At 52.1% G+C, this 16,691-nt stretch overlaps 1 protein-coding gene across 1 annotated transcript; it reads right to left on the reverse strand.

The window, feature by feature from the left end:
- Positions 1-4,984: 4,984 nt before the first annotated feature.
- On the reverse strand, positions 4,985-15,959 carry LOC308198862 (uncharacterized protein). The gene is made up of 7 exons (XM_080602044.1): positions 13,150-15,959; positions 12,458-12,580; positions 10,112-10,959; positions 8,035-8,105; positions 7,830-7,930; positions 6,157-6,273; positions 4,985-5,117 (listed from the first exon to the last, which is right to left on the reverse strand). Exons 4-7 carry the CDS (start codon positions 8,066-8,068, stop codon positions 5,067-5,069), a joined length of 303 nt encoding a protein of 100 aa, XP_080458170.1. The 5' UTR covers positions 8,069-8,105; positions 10,112-10,959; positions 12,458-12,580; positions 13,150-15,959; the 3' UTR covers positions 4,985-5,066.
- Between the last annotated feature and the right edge of the window lie 732 nt (positions 15,960-16,691).

Below are 16,691 nucleotides of genomic sequence, written 5' to 3' on the forward strand. Positions count from 1 at the left end.
AGTTTGAACCTGTCCTCTCCTCTTGGTGGAGTAACCTAACAGCATCACCCGACCAAGCATGAAGCTTCCACATGTACAGCCCTTTACAGGCAAGGCTTCAGCAGCTGCTACCAGTCAACCCTGCAGCCCTTAAGAACAGGGGAAACCTCCAGATGGGATCCTAGGCTGAAGATTAAAATTTGTTGCTTTGTCCTATTTTGCTTTGACACCAACAAGATGGAAAATTCCTGGTTCAGTCTCACCGCTGGCAGAGCTCTCTGGTCCGAACCAAAGAGGCACCTCCAAAGTGAGAGAGGAGAGGAGAAGGAGAAGGAGAAGGAGAAGGAGAAGGAGAAGGAGAAGGAGAAGGAGAAGGAGAAGGAGAAGGAGAAGGAGAAGGAGAAGGAGAAGGAGAAGGAGAAGGAGAAGGAGAAGGAGAAGGAGAAGGAGAAGGAGAAGGAGAAGGAGAAGGAGAAGGAGAAGGAGAAGGAGAAGGAGAAGGAGAAGGAGAAGGAGAAGGAGAAGGAGAAGGAGAAGGAGAAGGAGAAGGAGAAGGAGAAGGAGGAGGAGGAGGAGGAGGAGAAGGAGGAGAAGGAGGAGAAGGAGGAGAAGGAGGAGAAGGAGGAGAAGGAGGAGAAGGAGGAGAAGGAAGAGAAACAATTCCACGCACACTGGGTGAAAGTTCCTGGCAGCACTGCAGCCAGCCCGGCTCCTGGCGCTCCCACGGGCACGGAGCTCCGCCGGAGCTGCCCGCGTTCCCCAAAGGCTGCACAGCAGCGAGCCAGGCCCTCCAGGCATCTCTCCCTTTGCTATCAATACAAGTTTCTGTTTTCTTGGCAGTTGTAATCATTAGAAATTACATAGTTGGCTGGTCTTCCAGGAGCGAATTAGAAGGACCGGTATTGTTAGGGGAGGCAGCAGAGCGAGGGGCAGGGATGGGAACCACCGCATGCAAAGGGGACACGGCACAAAGCTCCCTGGAGCTGCTGGCTTTGCCTCGTCACACCTCAAATTATCCCCAAATACCCTTCGAGGAATTATTCTCAATGAGAAATTTTTACACAGATTAACGGCAAGCCAAGGCCTCCAGCACTGTCCCCAGGTAGAAGAACAGTGGATGTGTTACTTGATTATTCTCTTCAGAAAGCATTTTACTACCAAAAATGCCAAAAACAGAATAAAAAAATGCTCTTGTATGAAGATGAACAGGACAAACATGAAACAGCCCAAAAGTCATTGTATGGAGGGACAAGGATATTTCCATGTTTATAATGCAAGGTTTATTATTTTCATTAAGGTGGATCAAAATTGTCACAGAAGAGGATTTTTTAAAGAAAAGTGAACTTCTGTGGGCTAACTGCTGTTGCCCAGGGTCACCCCCCAGCATCACCCAGTTCAGGGACCTGCCCCAGTGCCTGCAGACCCCAGTGCCATGCTCCCGCGGTGCCTCGCAGTGTGACACTGAATAAACACAAGAAATAAGAGAACACAGACACTTTGGGTTTGTTTGCTGAAAATGCAGTATCACATTCCAATGCATTAGAAGCAGGCAGACACACTGTGCCCAAATAAATGATATTCAGTTGCAGATGGTGAAATCCTGAGCAAACCAGGACGGAGACCCTCAGCGTGACTCCCGCTCAGCAGCACGGCAGGCTGGGACCTCGTTTTCCTCTCTCTGTAATTACAAATAAATCCTCTTCTAAAATGCTGCCAGATCTGCGTTTGTTCTCATTTTTTAATCATCCTCCTGCTCTTCCCGAGCACCTTGGAGAACCCAGGCTCCCTGCAGGCGACCAGCGCTGCCGTCACCGCGCTCCCGGTGCGGTGCCACCTCCACGAAGGCTCCATGCACGCCCCCTGTCCCCAGCAGCAGGTGACAAGTGGCAGGGAGCAGGGACACAGCCCAGCCTCTGCAGGCTGCCCAGCCTCTGGAGCTCCTTACTCCTCACATCTCGTGCGTCCAGCGCTCAAAGGCCAACGGGCTCTGGGGCCTCTGCTGCCCACTGGCAGAGGTGGCACCGTCCTTGGAGCAAAGCAAGAACGAGCGACAGGTGAAAGAGCCAAGAAAACTGCAGCACAGCCACAGAGCATAAATAGAAATGCTTCCCGTCTCCCCAGAAAAGCCTTTTAGAGCCAAGACAGAAATAATTCGCTTGGCTTTTTTCCTGCCAATGCTGTAATCAGGAGCGCGCTGGGGTGAGCCACTGCGTTAGGCAGAGCACGGTGCGAAAGGCACCCTCATTTCCATCGGCTTCCCTTGCCGGGTGCAAGGAAGGGAATTTCCTGACAAGCGGCCAAGCAGGGGAGCAGCCCACGCCGATGACGGGCTGCAAAACCTTACCGGGGCTGGCGGGGACAGGAGCTGACAGAGCCCCCGACCTGCTGGGACTAAAAGGATGCCCCAATACAGCCCCGTGCCTGACAGCTGCAAAGCAGCATTCAGGGGCTCATTCCGGGAAGGAAGCTGTTTCCCAAAGTCACCAGCAAATCCCTGGTGAGATACATGTCCGCTGAGCTGCCCAGCCCTGCCCGGGGTACGGCAGTGAGCCCGGCCTCAGCAGGCATTTAGCATTAATGTTTCAGGACTACACGGATTCGGTGAAATATTTCCCATCAGGCTGTCACATCCCTTCCTCTTGGAGTTCCTGAGAATAAAACCCTATTTGCTTATAAATTTGTGATGTGATGGAATTCCAAAACAGGTCAGCCAGAGGGTTGTTAGATACGGCCTAACATCTCCCCCACTGAAACCCAACCACGTGCACGAGCCTGCACCGCGGCTGCTGGGCCGAGCAGGGGCACAACACACAGCACAGGGCTCGGCCTCGACAGCCGAGAGTCTGGGCACAACGCCTAGGGAAAGCCAGGTTCAGAAACTGTCATTGTTACTGCCCCCACGGAGCTGCTTGGGCTTTCATTTCCCTTAGAGGTGAAGGACAGATATGTTTTATACGTGCCTCATAAAACGGTATTGCTGAACATTAAAAACACGTCAAAGTAAGGAAATACAACAGCTTATGTTATTCTGAGAACCACATTTTCTAAGAGGTCAGAGCTAGATCCTAAATTTGTGCTAGGAATTACTTCAACTTGCAGTATTAAAATTAAATATAGATGACAGAATTTGCACATTCAAGTGAAACCAGACTGTGCATGCAAACGTGCTTCGCATGCATCGGTTTGTGTCTGCTGCTGGGGAAAACAATACTTCCTGCCTGAATCTGCTGCAGGAAAAGGACCAGGCACGGATAATTATTGCCAACAAGACAGAGGCTCGTGTATCTTTATTTTTGTAAACCTGTAGGGGAAACGAAAGCTTTCGTACAAGTGGGAGAAATGTAAAACACCGGTGGCACTTCCCCTTGCCCCAGGCCACAAGCACAGCTCTCCCCACGAGGATGAGGAGTCCAGGGGCTCCCTGCCGCAGCTCCGAGGTGCTTCGTGGGCAGAGCATCGCCTCTGAAGGCGGGTAATCAAACAATTTCTGGACTTATTATCCGCATCCTTTTCAACGCCCCTTGCAAAAACCAGATGTCAGAATTTATTTGTGACACGAGAACTATTACGCTGACAGTCGGCAGAGAATAGGGAGCAATTTTGCCATCCGAAATGCATCTGAATGAAGGACATTGTCTGAGAGCCATCTTCTCCAGCTGCACTGTGCAGGCTCAACACGTGCTTTACACCAACCTCTGAAAGCGCTGAGAGCTGCTACGCCGAGCAGGCCACGTGCCAAAGGAACCCTTTTCACCCCATGGGCGCACGGAGCTGTGGCCTCGGGCAGGGCTGAGGCCAGGGCCCAGCAGCAGGACGGGCAGCGGGCTGGCACAGCGGGGCACAGGGAGCCCTCGCAGGGGCAGGGAAAGTGTCAGAGTAAAGAGGGGCGGAGGAATAATAACGAGAAATAACTCGTCTGGAGAGCAGAGGCTGCGTGTGAAACACCTGATGGGGCAGCGGCACTGCGCTTCACTCCAGAAACAAGTGGGAAAGCAGCTTGCGGTGAAGAAGGGCGTTTTACGGGTATCTTGGTTGCTGTCTTTTGTTTCCAGGCCTTTAGTGACAAAATGGCAGGTGAAAATCAATGCAGGTAAATACAAAACAGCACAGAGCAGCAAGCTCCTGAGGAGCTGAGGTCGAAGACTGGCGCTGCCCCGCTGGAAGAGCAGGAGCAGGGATGGAGGGAGTGGTTCTGCAGAGGAAACAGAGGCACACAACCTGCGAGAGGGCACCCTGCGCCCTAGTTATGCTTTTATCACTAGGGCAAAGAGCATACACTACATCTCTGGCTTCTTTTCTTACCGTCGCTTCAGCTTGGCCAACGTGAGGCCAGCCTTGCCAGGTGAGACGTGCCTGCACCGCGACTGCTCTCCCCCTGGCGATGCTGACCGAGGGCTTCCCGGGGCTGGAGTCGGGTGGGATGGCTGCGAAGCTGCTCGCACGGTCGGTCCTTCCTGCTCCAGTACCGAGGGGCTTTAACTGAAGTCCGTCCTCGTCTCCTCCTAAACCCCAGCCAGAGCGCGGCTCTAATGTTTCATAGGCTGACAGAGACAGAGCCGCCTTGTCACTTCGCATTAACAAAGTCATCAGATCCATTTAGAATGCAATCAAGAATGTCTAATTTTAATTAGAGGTGGGATTGCCACGGTTAAACTAAAGAAGAGTCCTTCTTTCTTTTACTGAATCGAACCTCAGCTGCTGTATCCCCGTGCCCTCCAGCACCTCCGAGGCACGTTTCTGCTACCCCCAACCATGGCAGCACTGAACTCACTCACAAATGTGTTTGATTCTGTAAATATGTAACATGGACAGGTTTGGTACCAGGCGTGTTTCATAAGTTAGTAACCCGTGGAAAATACAGGAGGAAATACAGAAAATATAGCGGAGATATTGCACTCCGTGTGGTTATACTGTGCTGATGAGCCCGGTGCCATTGTCAGGTTTTATTAAAACGCTCCTGAAAGAAGAGCTTTGATGAAAACTGCCTGTTACCTGCTTTTCTACAGCACGTGAGGTATGGGGTGATGGACCAAAATACCCTCAGACAACAGGCTGTGCCTCAAAGCCTGTTCTTTTCCATGCACAGCTCAGTGGCACTGCACCAGATGATGCTGTTGAAAGCTTTTACAGGTTGTGTACTGCAAAGAGAGAGTAGAGGAAAAAAAAAAAATCATTTTTCTACAGGGGAGGTGTGTTGTGGACCCTACAGGGAGCAGCTGCCAGTGTCATCCCCGGGTTTCCTCGACGGCACCAGCACAGATTTTTGGTTTGTTTGCAGCAGTGAAAGAAACCTCCATCATTTCTCACAGGAGAAAACAAAAAGGAACCTAGCACAACGAGCACCCAGATTGCCAGGTGAATGGCAATAAAAGAAACACACATTTTGCTGCGGTTTGCCACAGCGTTGAGCCTGGGCAGAGCCAAGCTGAGCACCATCACATCGCTGTGTTTCACCCAGCATCGCTGCCGGCGTGCACAGGGCCGGCGCACGCCCGGCCACGAGGGTGCACAGGGCTCGGCCGCCTGCTCAGCCCGGGTTTCCTCCTTCACCAGCAGCTCCAATATCAAACTAATTTCCAGGTTCATTTCCCTTTCACTGTTTCTCTCTTCTGATGCGAGAGGGGATAATTTAGGCATCGCTCTTACGTTATCATCTGCCCGAATTCTGGACAGCTACAGAGGAAGAACTTTCTGAGCAGTTCCTGCTAAAAAATTATTCATTAATTTATAATGCTATCATCTGGTGCTCCGAGGAAGCGGGATGATGTCTTTGATTAATTGAAATAATTGAATTTCCCATCCCTGCATGCGGGTGAGCTAAAGGCAATGCCTCTGCGCCTGCCTAGCCCTGTGCAGGAGGCTCCTTCGGCCGCCCAGCCTCGCCTGTCCCTCTGCTTGCCGCTCCCCGCCTTCAGCTGCCTGAAAAGGGTTTCCCAAGCACGTTCCTTGTCCTGTCACTGCGGGGATGTTCACATGCTCTGCATGGAAGCCCCAGCTTCAGCCGCGTGGAGTCGAAATGCTCCGAACCGCCCCGAAGAGGAAACCCAAGGGGGAGCAGGGAATGTGCTGGGAAACTTCTGGGTAGAGCCAGTGACTGGGTTGGGGTTGTTCAGACAGTGCAGATCTATATCTATTCATTTGGGTTAAAACTACCAATTTTAAAGACTTAATAAAAACCTGACATTCCTCCCGGGCATGCTGCATCATGGCCGTGGTCTCTGGAGGAAGGCAGGGGGCGAGGCGCCGTCCCAGGCGGCTGGTGGGGAGCGAGAGCTGCTGCACGGGGCCAGCAAACTGTAAAGCAAGCAGGGACTCAGAACAGAGAGAGCCAGCTGTGGGCCGGCCGACTTCCCAAAAAGTGCACCGGGAACCCACCCTCCGGCTCGGCAGCACGAGGGCAGGCAGCCAGCTGACACCAGGCTACGTTCAGGAGCACCCCAGAGCCTTTGGGTATGCAGGCAAATAATTGTAAGGGAAAGAGCACGATGCTTGCTGGAACAGCTCTTCCTAATGGGTCATCTTCTCTGGGCTGCGTGCTATTCATTTTAAAGGATTCTCTCCAAAATTGTACTGGGAGGTTTTTGCATGCTCTCTCTTTTGCCCATGAAACAAGACTATTTCTGGCCACGAGCACTGCGAGACAGCCAAGAGCATTAATCTAAATCACCATCATACCTTCCAAATGCAAGCCATCATAAATATTTTCTGTTTATTTATAAAGAGTAATTAGTTCCTTTGATTCTGCCATTCAAAGCTCAGTAAACCTCTTCCCATCTTTTCCCTGCAGCACGCAGATTTTGGCTGGTGGGAGGCAGGAAGCGCCAAGGCTGGGAGGGCACCAGGGAAAGCACCACTGCAACGGGCACAAGTACTTCATGGCAGCTAAAAATCAAAGTTAGGACACAGAACTAAGCATTTCTTTTTTTTTTTTTTTCCCAACTTCCAGGAAAGTGGAGCTTTCCCCAAGCCCTATGACACTGAGGGGGTTCATCTCAAACAGCTCATGGCAGAGTGCAGCAGGAGCTGCTGCTGTACATGAGCCTGGGTCCCCCTGGGTCTCATCCCAAGCCCACCTTGCTCCTGCGAGCCCTGGGGCTTCCTGGGGGGCTGAGCAGCCACCAAGCGCCACCACATCCCAGCAGCAGGATCTTGCACCATCCTGTAGCTGTACACAGAAAGCAGACTGCCAGCCCGCTGTGCTGAGCAGGTGTTTGAAGGCTTCCACGCCACCAACTTGGAGAGCTCCTCGGGGCCGGTGGCACCCCGGGCACTCAGACCAGGACTTGGGACACTAGGGGGAGGCTCAGACAGCCGACAGCAGGACGGGCACAAAACTGGGTCTTTCTGAAACCAATTATTTCATGGGAAAGCTGGTCTGCAGGACACGTGGCACAGCACTCAGCAGGTCCCAGCCCCATTCCCATCAAAATCTGGGTTTGAGCCTCTGGTCTCGCTCCTGGTCCAGGCCAGATTGTGAGCATCTTTCCAAGCATTTCTACCTCAACGGCATCATGCTTCCCACAAGCCACCAGTTTTCACTTCGGCCTTGTAAGATCCAAAGGGCACACCCTGAAACTAAAAGGGCTCCCTGGGATGCAGCTGGCACAGCTGAAGAGAGCCCCAGCCAGGTGCTGGGCAGCAGTGGGTGCCTGCAGCCCCTGCAAGCTCAGCTAGTATTAAGGTACACAGAGCTCACGGGGAAATGTTGCTGGGAACGATGGAGGAGAAATCATAACGGGTTAACTGGGAAACAGTGCAGGAGTTTGCATGAGCGTGTTCAATAACGGTTTAAGAAAAGAAGCAGATGAAATTGCAGATGTTATACAGAACGTCACAGGTCTGTCACTCACCGGCAACTCGTCGTCCCCTGGGCATCCACCGATATTTTCATCCTCCCTCCTGGGACGCTGGCAGCGGAACTGGAGCAGCCCTGGGCTGGTGGGGACCAGCACTAAGGGCATAAGGACACCACGCACCAAGGGACGCTGAAGCAGCCGCAGATTTTAAGACAGGAAAAGATGAGCCGAGAGCCTGTCCGGCATTGCACCGCCCCACCTGGAGAGGGATGCGCATCGGCCTCGCCTGGCATCCGTCGTTACAGAAATAGTAACGGAGGCTGGACAAAACTGGGAAGAAAGGAAACAAAATGGTAAAAAGAATTTTCTTTGAACACCACGTACATTACTACCCAGGGGACTTCACTGGTATTTCTGGTGCCCGGCAGCCGGGAAGGCTTTCCTCCAAGTGCCCTGGGCACCAGCGGAGCTCCACAGCACTCCTGGGGCACGCTGCAAACCTGGGGCTGGGCACCTCACTTCTATCTTTTTGTCCTACTTCATAAAAAATGATTATTTTAAAAACATTAAAATAAAAACTATCCATCATGGCAAAGCACTGCAGCACATGCTGTTTAAGATTTAAATTTTAAGATCTTCAGGAGGAAATCTGGGTGATTAACTGCTAGAAGATGGGCCTGCAGCACTGAATCAGAATGGCTCAGGTTGGAAGGGACCTTAAACATCATCTCTCCTCCTGGACATGCATGTACAACTGCTTTCTAGGTATCATTACTTCTTTTTCGAGGAAAAATCTGCTGCTTTTAGTTGCACAAAGACAAATATGGGCCTGAGCTTTCCCCTTGTTGCTGCCATAATTCTTGCCTGACGCTGTGAGCAGAAGCAGGACCGGTATGTGCCAAGCGAACTCCATGCTGGGCTCCTCCTGCATCTGCAATGCAATTGTCACTTACGCTGGCTTCTGGCATGGATCTGGCTGGTGAAGAAGCATAAGCGCGAATAAGGGATCTCAATTTTTCATGGGCAGGTTAAAATGCAGGAAGCAAGATGCTGGAAAAATACTCTTTGCCTTGCAAAGCAGGCAGATTGGACGTGGAAATCACCAGCTGAATAATTACAGGACCCTGAGGTGTCACCTTTACTGTCATTTTGCTACAGCTTCAGTCAGCTGCTGGTTTGAATTTCATGGTATTTATGGATCTGAAGTGGATTTTTTTTTTTTGAAGTTTGCTACTGAGAGGCTGGGCTCTGGTTTGAGCCGTGGGTCAGGTCTGTGCCCGGCAGGTCCCCAGGTGCCCGCTGTGTTTATGTGCCATGGTCCCAGCCATCTCTCTGGCAAACCATGCCATGCAAGCAGCCCTTGCAGGGATGCTCCGGCTCCCGCATCACTCTGTGCTGGGTCCCTTCTGAGTGCAACCCAGATGCACGCTTCATGCTGACGCCTTCCAGCAAAGCCCACCTCTCTGTCCCCTGGGCCAGGGCTGGCCTCCCATCCCCACCAGGCTCCTGGTGTCCCTGCACAGCCCTGCCATCCCTCCTGAGGATGCCAAGGATCCTTCCACCTGAAGGACCAAAGTCCTGGAATCGGTTAACCTGCAGTAAAGGGAGTGCTGCTGCAAAACCTGCGCAGGGCTCCGGCAGGGCAGGGGCGTACAGGCAGCAGACAGCCAGGTGCTGGAGCGAGGCTCGAGGAATCTGCATGAAACGCGACGCCAGCCCGGCACTAATTACCATGCTCCGTGCTTAAATCATCGGCTTTTCTCATTTGGCTTTCAGTGCAAAACGATTGTTATTTTAATAGGAACAGAAAGTACTCAGCACATTTCGTGCATAAATTCCAGCCTGCCCTCCACTGCGAGCAGCACCGGAGCAGGAGGCCGGAGCGCCTGCGGGATGCCAGGGACACCGGGGACATCGGGGACATCGGGGACACCGGGGAGGCTTGCACACAGAGCTCTGCTGGCTGGCTTGTGGCTGGCAGCGGGCTGTGAGCGGGACAGAGTGCAGCACCGCTCCAGCCGCCCCCGCGAGAAGCCGTCCACCAGCAGCTCCTTCTGTCCCTACTGCGGCCAGCACCGTTTCCCAGCAGGCGAGAAGCCTGCCTAATTAAAACAGTCCCTAATCTCCTCCAAAAGGTTGAAAATACTAGAGCGCAGAATTTGGGCTTTTCATGAATAAACTGCCTTTTTTTCCCCTGGCTCCTCGGTCTGTCTCCATAGTTACCGAGAGACTTGCTGGGCTGCCTCTGCAAGCTAATTGATTTTCAGAAAGAACCGACTAATAGAGAAGAGCAGAGTCGCCCCCTTTTGCAGGGCAGCTCCTGCAGCAGCCCCCACCTTTAATCCCGGAGAGCCGGGTCTGCAGCACGGCGCAGATCCTCTCCTCTTGTCCGAGCGTGCCACAGCTTGAAGCCACAACACGGACGTGCGGCCTTCACTCGGGATGACCGCTGCGTTTTGTCAGAGAGCTGTGCCCCCTACGAGACCAGCTGGATCAGTGCCACGCGCCCTCTCCATCAACCTGGCACGCTCACCTCTTCGTGGCTGAGCTGCGTCCCCGGAGAGCAGGCGCCGGGGTGTCAGCACACCCTGGGACAGCACGGCTGCTCGCTCTGGTTGCTTGCTGCGAGCACGGGGACGGAGGGATATCGATACCTTCGTTGCTTTTCATCAAGGGCAGGCTACCTGGTAATGCCTCCGCCGAGCACGGGCCTGGGCACTGCGACTGCTGCGCTGGTGGAAGAGAAACTTCTGCTCGGGGTTAGCCCAACACCCCTCGGGGAGCGCCTCCTCCCCTTACATGTGACAAGGAATTGCTTCCAAATCCCAATATTTTGTACGTCTTTCCTTTGATCCTGCATTCAGATGCTGGACTACACTCCCCAGGTCTTTTTTTTCTTATTTAACATGGCAGCTTCTTCACAGCCATGGGTTACGATGTTGGAGGCAAGATTTTCACCTGTATTTCAACACCCAGTCCACGTACGTCTCACGTGGAAATGCAAAGAAAAACTTTGATGAGGAGTGCATCGATGCCTGAGCGTTTCATGCAAAATGTAAAGCATTCATTAAAAGTGCTTAGAAAAATGCCTTCATGTCTGTGCAATTGCACACGCTCCTGCTTCACCTCTGCCCAGCGATCCCAGCTGTAACGGCGCCGTTTCCGTGCCAGGTATCGCAGAAAGCTGAAAACTAAAACAGAGGCAGAAGGGCGAGGACGAGGTCACCAGCAGCCACCCCGAGCACTCCCGCCCCAGCCCTTCCCGAGGCCTCTTCTTACTTCTGCCTGCTGGGCTGGAGCAAACACAGTACGAAGGAAAAACACGAAGTGACTCCTCCCACTGTGATGGCTGCAGAGGGCACCCCTCTCTGGCCCCGTCCCTAAACCCCACATTAAGGTGCACCTCATGTGGTAGGGGTGCAGGTTTTGTCCCCTCAACGCAAGCAAACCAAGATTTAAACCTAGCCAGGTCCCTGGAGCCAGAGAGAGGTGTAAAAGCAGAAGTCAAATATATAAAGAGCAAAAGAATTGACTTTTTTTTTTTGTACCAAAAGTGTATCAGGGTAACCCAGTGCTTTTCTCATCATGCCCAGCTGTGTCCGGCAGCAGACCCGGACCTCTCTGCCCCAGAGCAGCTCGGGGCCCTCAGGGTAAGGATGACAACAAGCAAGAGCTGCCTGCAGGACGGGATGCTGAAAATGGCACGATTCCCGCATGCAAGTCTTGCTGCTGACAGCTCTCTCCTTTGATCTGGTTTTCCTGCTGCGTCCTCGGTGTTTCGGCTACTCGGAGCTGCGGTCCATGTGTCCTGCGGGGCACGGCTCCTCTGTGCGCCTTCTGCACGCAGCCAGGTAGCAGCACAGCACAAGGGTGCTTCAGCTCCACGGCGAGCAGGAGGGTGGGGGGAAAACCCACTCCCACAAGGCAAATAGGAGGCAGTCTTAGGAGTGGGTGATTATTAGCCCATGGTGCTTTCAAGGCTGTATTTTCGAGACACCCCGCTGGGAGTTTTTTCACAAGCACGCAGCAAACCCCAGCCCAGAGGGTGCCAGGGCTGGCTCGGCACCAAGCCCGTGGCCCAGGCTCACCTTGGGACAGGGGTGGGAGCAGAGGGACGCGGTGGCATGCGTGGGCTCCTGGCTGCAAGCAGGGAACCCCACAGCATGCCATGGGCTCACCCCGGGAGCTCTTTAGCAGAGCTCACATATATAAACATGGATGTCGGCACCGCTTTGCATCATGAGCAGTGCTCCAGGTTAGAATGACCAGCTGGGGCTCTGCCCCCAGGAACTGACCACAGCTTCCCTTCCCCTACAGCCCATGCTTTGCTGAACGTGGAAGGGGCTGACCCGAGGCTTGTGCATCCCCGAGGATGTCGGGAGGAACCAGCAAGGATCTGAGAGCCCTCTGCAAAAAGAAAGCACCGTGCACGCACATACCCGTGCATCTGCTGAACAAGCACCAACTTTTCATCTCGAACATGGCACTGCTTCACTTTATTCTGTTGACAGGCTCTCTTCTCAGCGTAGCACAGGAGTGCTGGAGAGAACAGCCTGTACCAAACAAAGCTACCTCCAAAGGCACCGAAAGCGCGCGCGCGTTTGCGTGCAAGGTGAAAGCCCACGTGTTCGTGACTATTAATAAAATATTGTTTGTTAAAGCAAGGGAAAATACAAAGTTACCTCTGGTTTCCTCTCCAGATCGCTTTAGTGTTACTGGGTAAGATGAACCCGGATCAATCAGAATAAAAGATGAAGGAGCTCCGTCTCCCTGCATTGTGCCTCGGCTGAGAAGTGAGTAGCTAGCTTGAGGAAACAGATAGAAACGTAGCATTATTTATGACACATCCTCAGTGCTATTTCAGTGATTAAATAATTAGGGAGAGAGATTAAAAATTACTTTAAATGAGCTGAATTCCTAAGCCCTCCCTCCTCCCCCACCTAGGCCGGCTGTAAGGATGTTTAAATCATGCCTCTTTAAAACAGCTGGCAAAATGAAATACGACAGCCTGGTAAATACACGCGTTTGCAACTGCGCCGGGAACAGAAGATGTTGGTACATCGCTGGGTGAACTGGAGTGGCTGCATCTGCTGCCTGAGAGGAGCAGTGCGCTGATGCAGCCGAGCGGCAGGCGGCACGCGGTGAGGCAGCACGGCAGCATGACGGCACGCGGGAAGGTGGCACGGACCCTGGCTGCCACCCGGCCCCCAAGGACCCCGCTGAGGCTCCCCGGGCGGCCGCGGCCTCCCCAGGTGCGTTGGAGTGGCCCTGTGGGCACGGCACCGCCACAGGGATACAGCAAAGGGCCGGTGTGAAACAGGCAGCACGGCGATACCCTCGGAGAGGGAAAACAGAGCCCCTGCGCGAGCCTTACCCCATCCAAGGAGGGATCCTCACGGGGTTATTCTGTTCTCTCTGCTCTTTTCCCGGCTGTTTTCACTCTGTAGTTCAGCAAGGAGCTCTGCCTGCTGAGACACACTCTTACACGGAGATTTATCAAATTACCGCTGCCCATTGAGTCAAACAGGTGAAAAAATCCCCGTGGGGTTGCCTGGACACAGCCCGAGCCATTTGCTAACGAATTATTTCCTCCTACTTAGAGGAGGCTTAGTAGACAAATTGCTTTCAATGGCTACAGTAAGGTAGTAAAAGGGAATGTGTGGGGGATGAAAGTGGGGAAGCAGCTGTGAAAATAGAAATGTCAGGCGGGCTGCAGCTAAAGGAAGCAGAAGTAATGGTTCGCAAACGAGACCGTTGCGCTCCAGAAGGACACCGCAGCGTGGTAGAGAGCCTGGCTGGAGCAAACGGTACTTGGAATTTGGTAAACAGAGTTAAGCTTTTCTAAGTATTTATATCACAGGTCAGTCTTGCTGCAGGCCAAACTTAGATGTGACCAGAGAGATCCTGAGCAGACCTCCCTGACAGAGCAGGCTGCGGTACAGCCCCGCAGCAGCGCCCACAGCTGGGTCCGTGTACACAGCCGGGAGACCACTGGAGTCCCTCCTAGCTCTGCCTCCGATGTGGCGCCCCCGCAGCCACGCTGCACGCCCTCGGCACGAAATGTAAATGGTAAGTAAAATCCATCCGGCATTATTTGCCGTCCCAAAGACAGCATCAAGTCCCACCACAAAGTATAACTTCATGGATACAGTACAGAGAGGCAAAAAACAGAGGCAAATCCATAAAATAAAGTGAATAAAATCTGGTTCTATGAGCAAGTCCGGTTTCGTCGCGCAGAACTGGGTCTTGCCAAAGTCAGAAGTGCTTCTTTCATTGCGTCCTCCTCTTCACGTCTTTGTACATGCACAGATTTTTTTGCATTGGGTCCTGTTTTGTGCTTCTCATTTCAGCTGCCAGAAAGTGCTGAGAGCTGCTTTGGCACTTGGACTGGCAAACCTCTCTGAGCAACATATTTTTTAGAAATGAGTGTCTTTTGTCCCTCTCCCTTTAAACACGTGTACCAGGTTTTGAGGTTTGTAAAGACAGCAGCAATTTTCTGCTAAGTGGCTAATTCAGGGCAAGCCGTAACAGTTCAAACGGGTGAGTAGCTGCAGCTGGCAGAGGAGCCACTCTCCATATCAAACCTGGAATTTAAAAAAAGCAAGCTTCCCATTTTTTAAACAATACTTTTTGGTACTTTCATATTCCATTAGATTTTAAAAGCAAGTGTTTAAATACCACCTACCCAAAAAATCTGTAATATCTCACAGCAGTGGACAAAATTCCTGACAAAACAGCCCATTAAGGGCTGATTTCCAGCACCCTTCAGTGAGATGGGGTTTGCGGGAGGGGTCTGGGCCTTCCAGGGGGTGTGCACTTTGTAGATTGTTAATAAATTGAGACCTTCTGAAGAAGTGCTGGACTGCGACAGAGCATTTCCCAGAGCAGCCCATGCTGCGTGCCCCATATCCCGAGCCACATCCCCACTCACACACTGCATGGTAAAAATCCACATTTTCAGAAGTTTTTTCCTAAATAAGTTATTTTCCTATATAAGACAGAGAACACGTGGGTATCCACTCGGACTAAAATCAGAAAAGGGAATTCGGGAACTAATTTTCAGCTAACTGAAGTTGTTGATGCTCACAGACTTCTCACACAAGCATGAAAAGGAAATAGAGTGTTAAGAACTCAAATGCCTTCCAGTATTCACTAATTCAGATGAACTCGTTCACTTCCCAAGCACATCCTCGCCACCGAGTTCACTGGCAGGACCATTCACCGAAACAGGGCTTATTGTGCTGCTCTTACCAATACGTTTGGCCTCACCCCGAGTATCCCCGTGAGAATCAGGCTGAGGAAGTCGCTGTGGCCCTGCAGTCAGTGCCCTCCGCGCTTTCGCACAACCCCTGCAATGCCCACGCTGAGCCGCGAGGCTTTGGGTCTGCTCAGCGGCCGGCAGAGAGCTGGGCCGCGCACACGATGCTGCCTCAGCGTCAGGGTGAAGCCTCGCTTGGTTTCTCACCCCAGCCAACTCAGTGCTCAAGCACTTGTTCTTACCACAAGTACGTGGAAACTGAAAGTTGTTTCTCTTGTTACGCTTGGGGTAAGGGTGAAAACAGTGGTTCAGGCAGGATACATCCATCCTCCAGACTGTTCCGCACACAAGCAGCACACCGTTCACTGCAGAGCGCCTTCTGCGTGAAGGCTTTGCCCACCTCCCCGTACCATGTGCAGCTCTATGACACTTCTCCCTAGCGCACTCGGCGGCGCTTCGCCTCTTGCCCATACTCCAGAAGTGCCAGCCTGCCTCGGGGCATGTTCCTGTGCGTTTCTGCTTTGTCCTCTTCAGAGAGAGAAATATTATAGCTGCCCTCTCTTGTTAGGTTTGGGACAGCCTCTACCAAGAGACTGCCATATGTGGACTGGTAAGAAGCCCAGCGCCCCCATTCCTGAAAAAAAGCACCGTAACAGAGAAGGACAGGCGCTAATTGCAACAAGAACCCACATAGCGTTGCAGAACTTTAGACAACAGGGAAATAAATTCATTGTCCTCTAAGAATACCAATGTAAAACTAGAAAACATAACCAGATTCTGCATATTAGAGAAATGGAAAAGCAGTAGGAAGGACGTGGTTATAAAAACACACCCCCGTTTACCTCCTGAGGAGCTGGGGAACTTCACCAAAGGCAGGGGTATGGCAACGGAGCTGTTGGTGCAATTCATTTTATCTTTTAACCTGAAACTTGTCCCTGTGTCTTTTCACATCCAAAATACCATCTCAGGATGTGAAACAACAAAACTGAAGCCAGAATAATAATAAACACTAGTTCCCCAGAACGTGTCTGGAGCTAGCCAAGCCCCTGCCAGCCGGGGCTCCCAGCGCTCCGCCGCACGCGTTACCTCTCCTGCTGCCAGGTTGTCGCTTTGCAGCTCTGACTCACAAGTATACATCATGCACAGCCCATTAGCTTGACTTATAGAAAAATCTTTCAAATAAAATGAAAATGCAATCAATGCTGCTGCGGAGCTGAGTGCCAGAGCGATGGGCAGTGGAGACGGGTGGCTGTGGGGACGGGGTGTGCAGTGGGGGAAAAGGGGTGCTCTGGGGAGCAGCACAGCCAGGTGAGCAATGTGCAGAGATGCCTTCTAGAAAAAAAAAGAAAAAAGAAAAAAGAAAAAAAAACTCACTAGTTTTCTTGCAAAGCAATGAGTCTAAGGAAGCCTAATGCTTATTTCACAAAAGATAAATACAGCTAATCGCAGTACTTTGATTTATTATGCATACTCCAGGTCCCAAGCATCCCTACACATGAGCAAACTTAATGTCTAGAACAGCATCGTTACTACAAGGTAAACCTATATTTATGATGTGATAGCATCTGCTCTGCGATAGCTTTAAATTAAAAGGTTGGCATGGCAACAGATGCTCCCACACTGCTGTGTCTGCCTCGTGCTGCCATTTTGCTCAGGAT

Source organism: Anser brachyrhynchus (genome assembly GCF_964034855.1).
Source record: "Anser brachyrhynchus genome assembly, chromosome: 8".
Taxonomy (NCBI): Eukaryota; Metazoa; Chordata; class Aves; order Anseriformes; family Anatidae; genus Anser; species Anser brachyrhynchus.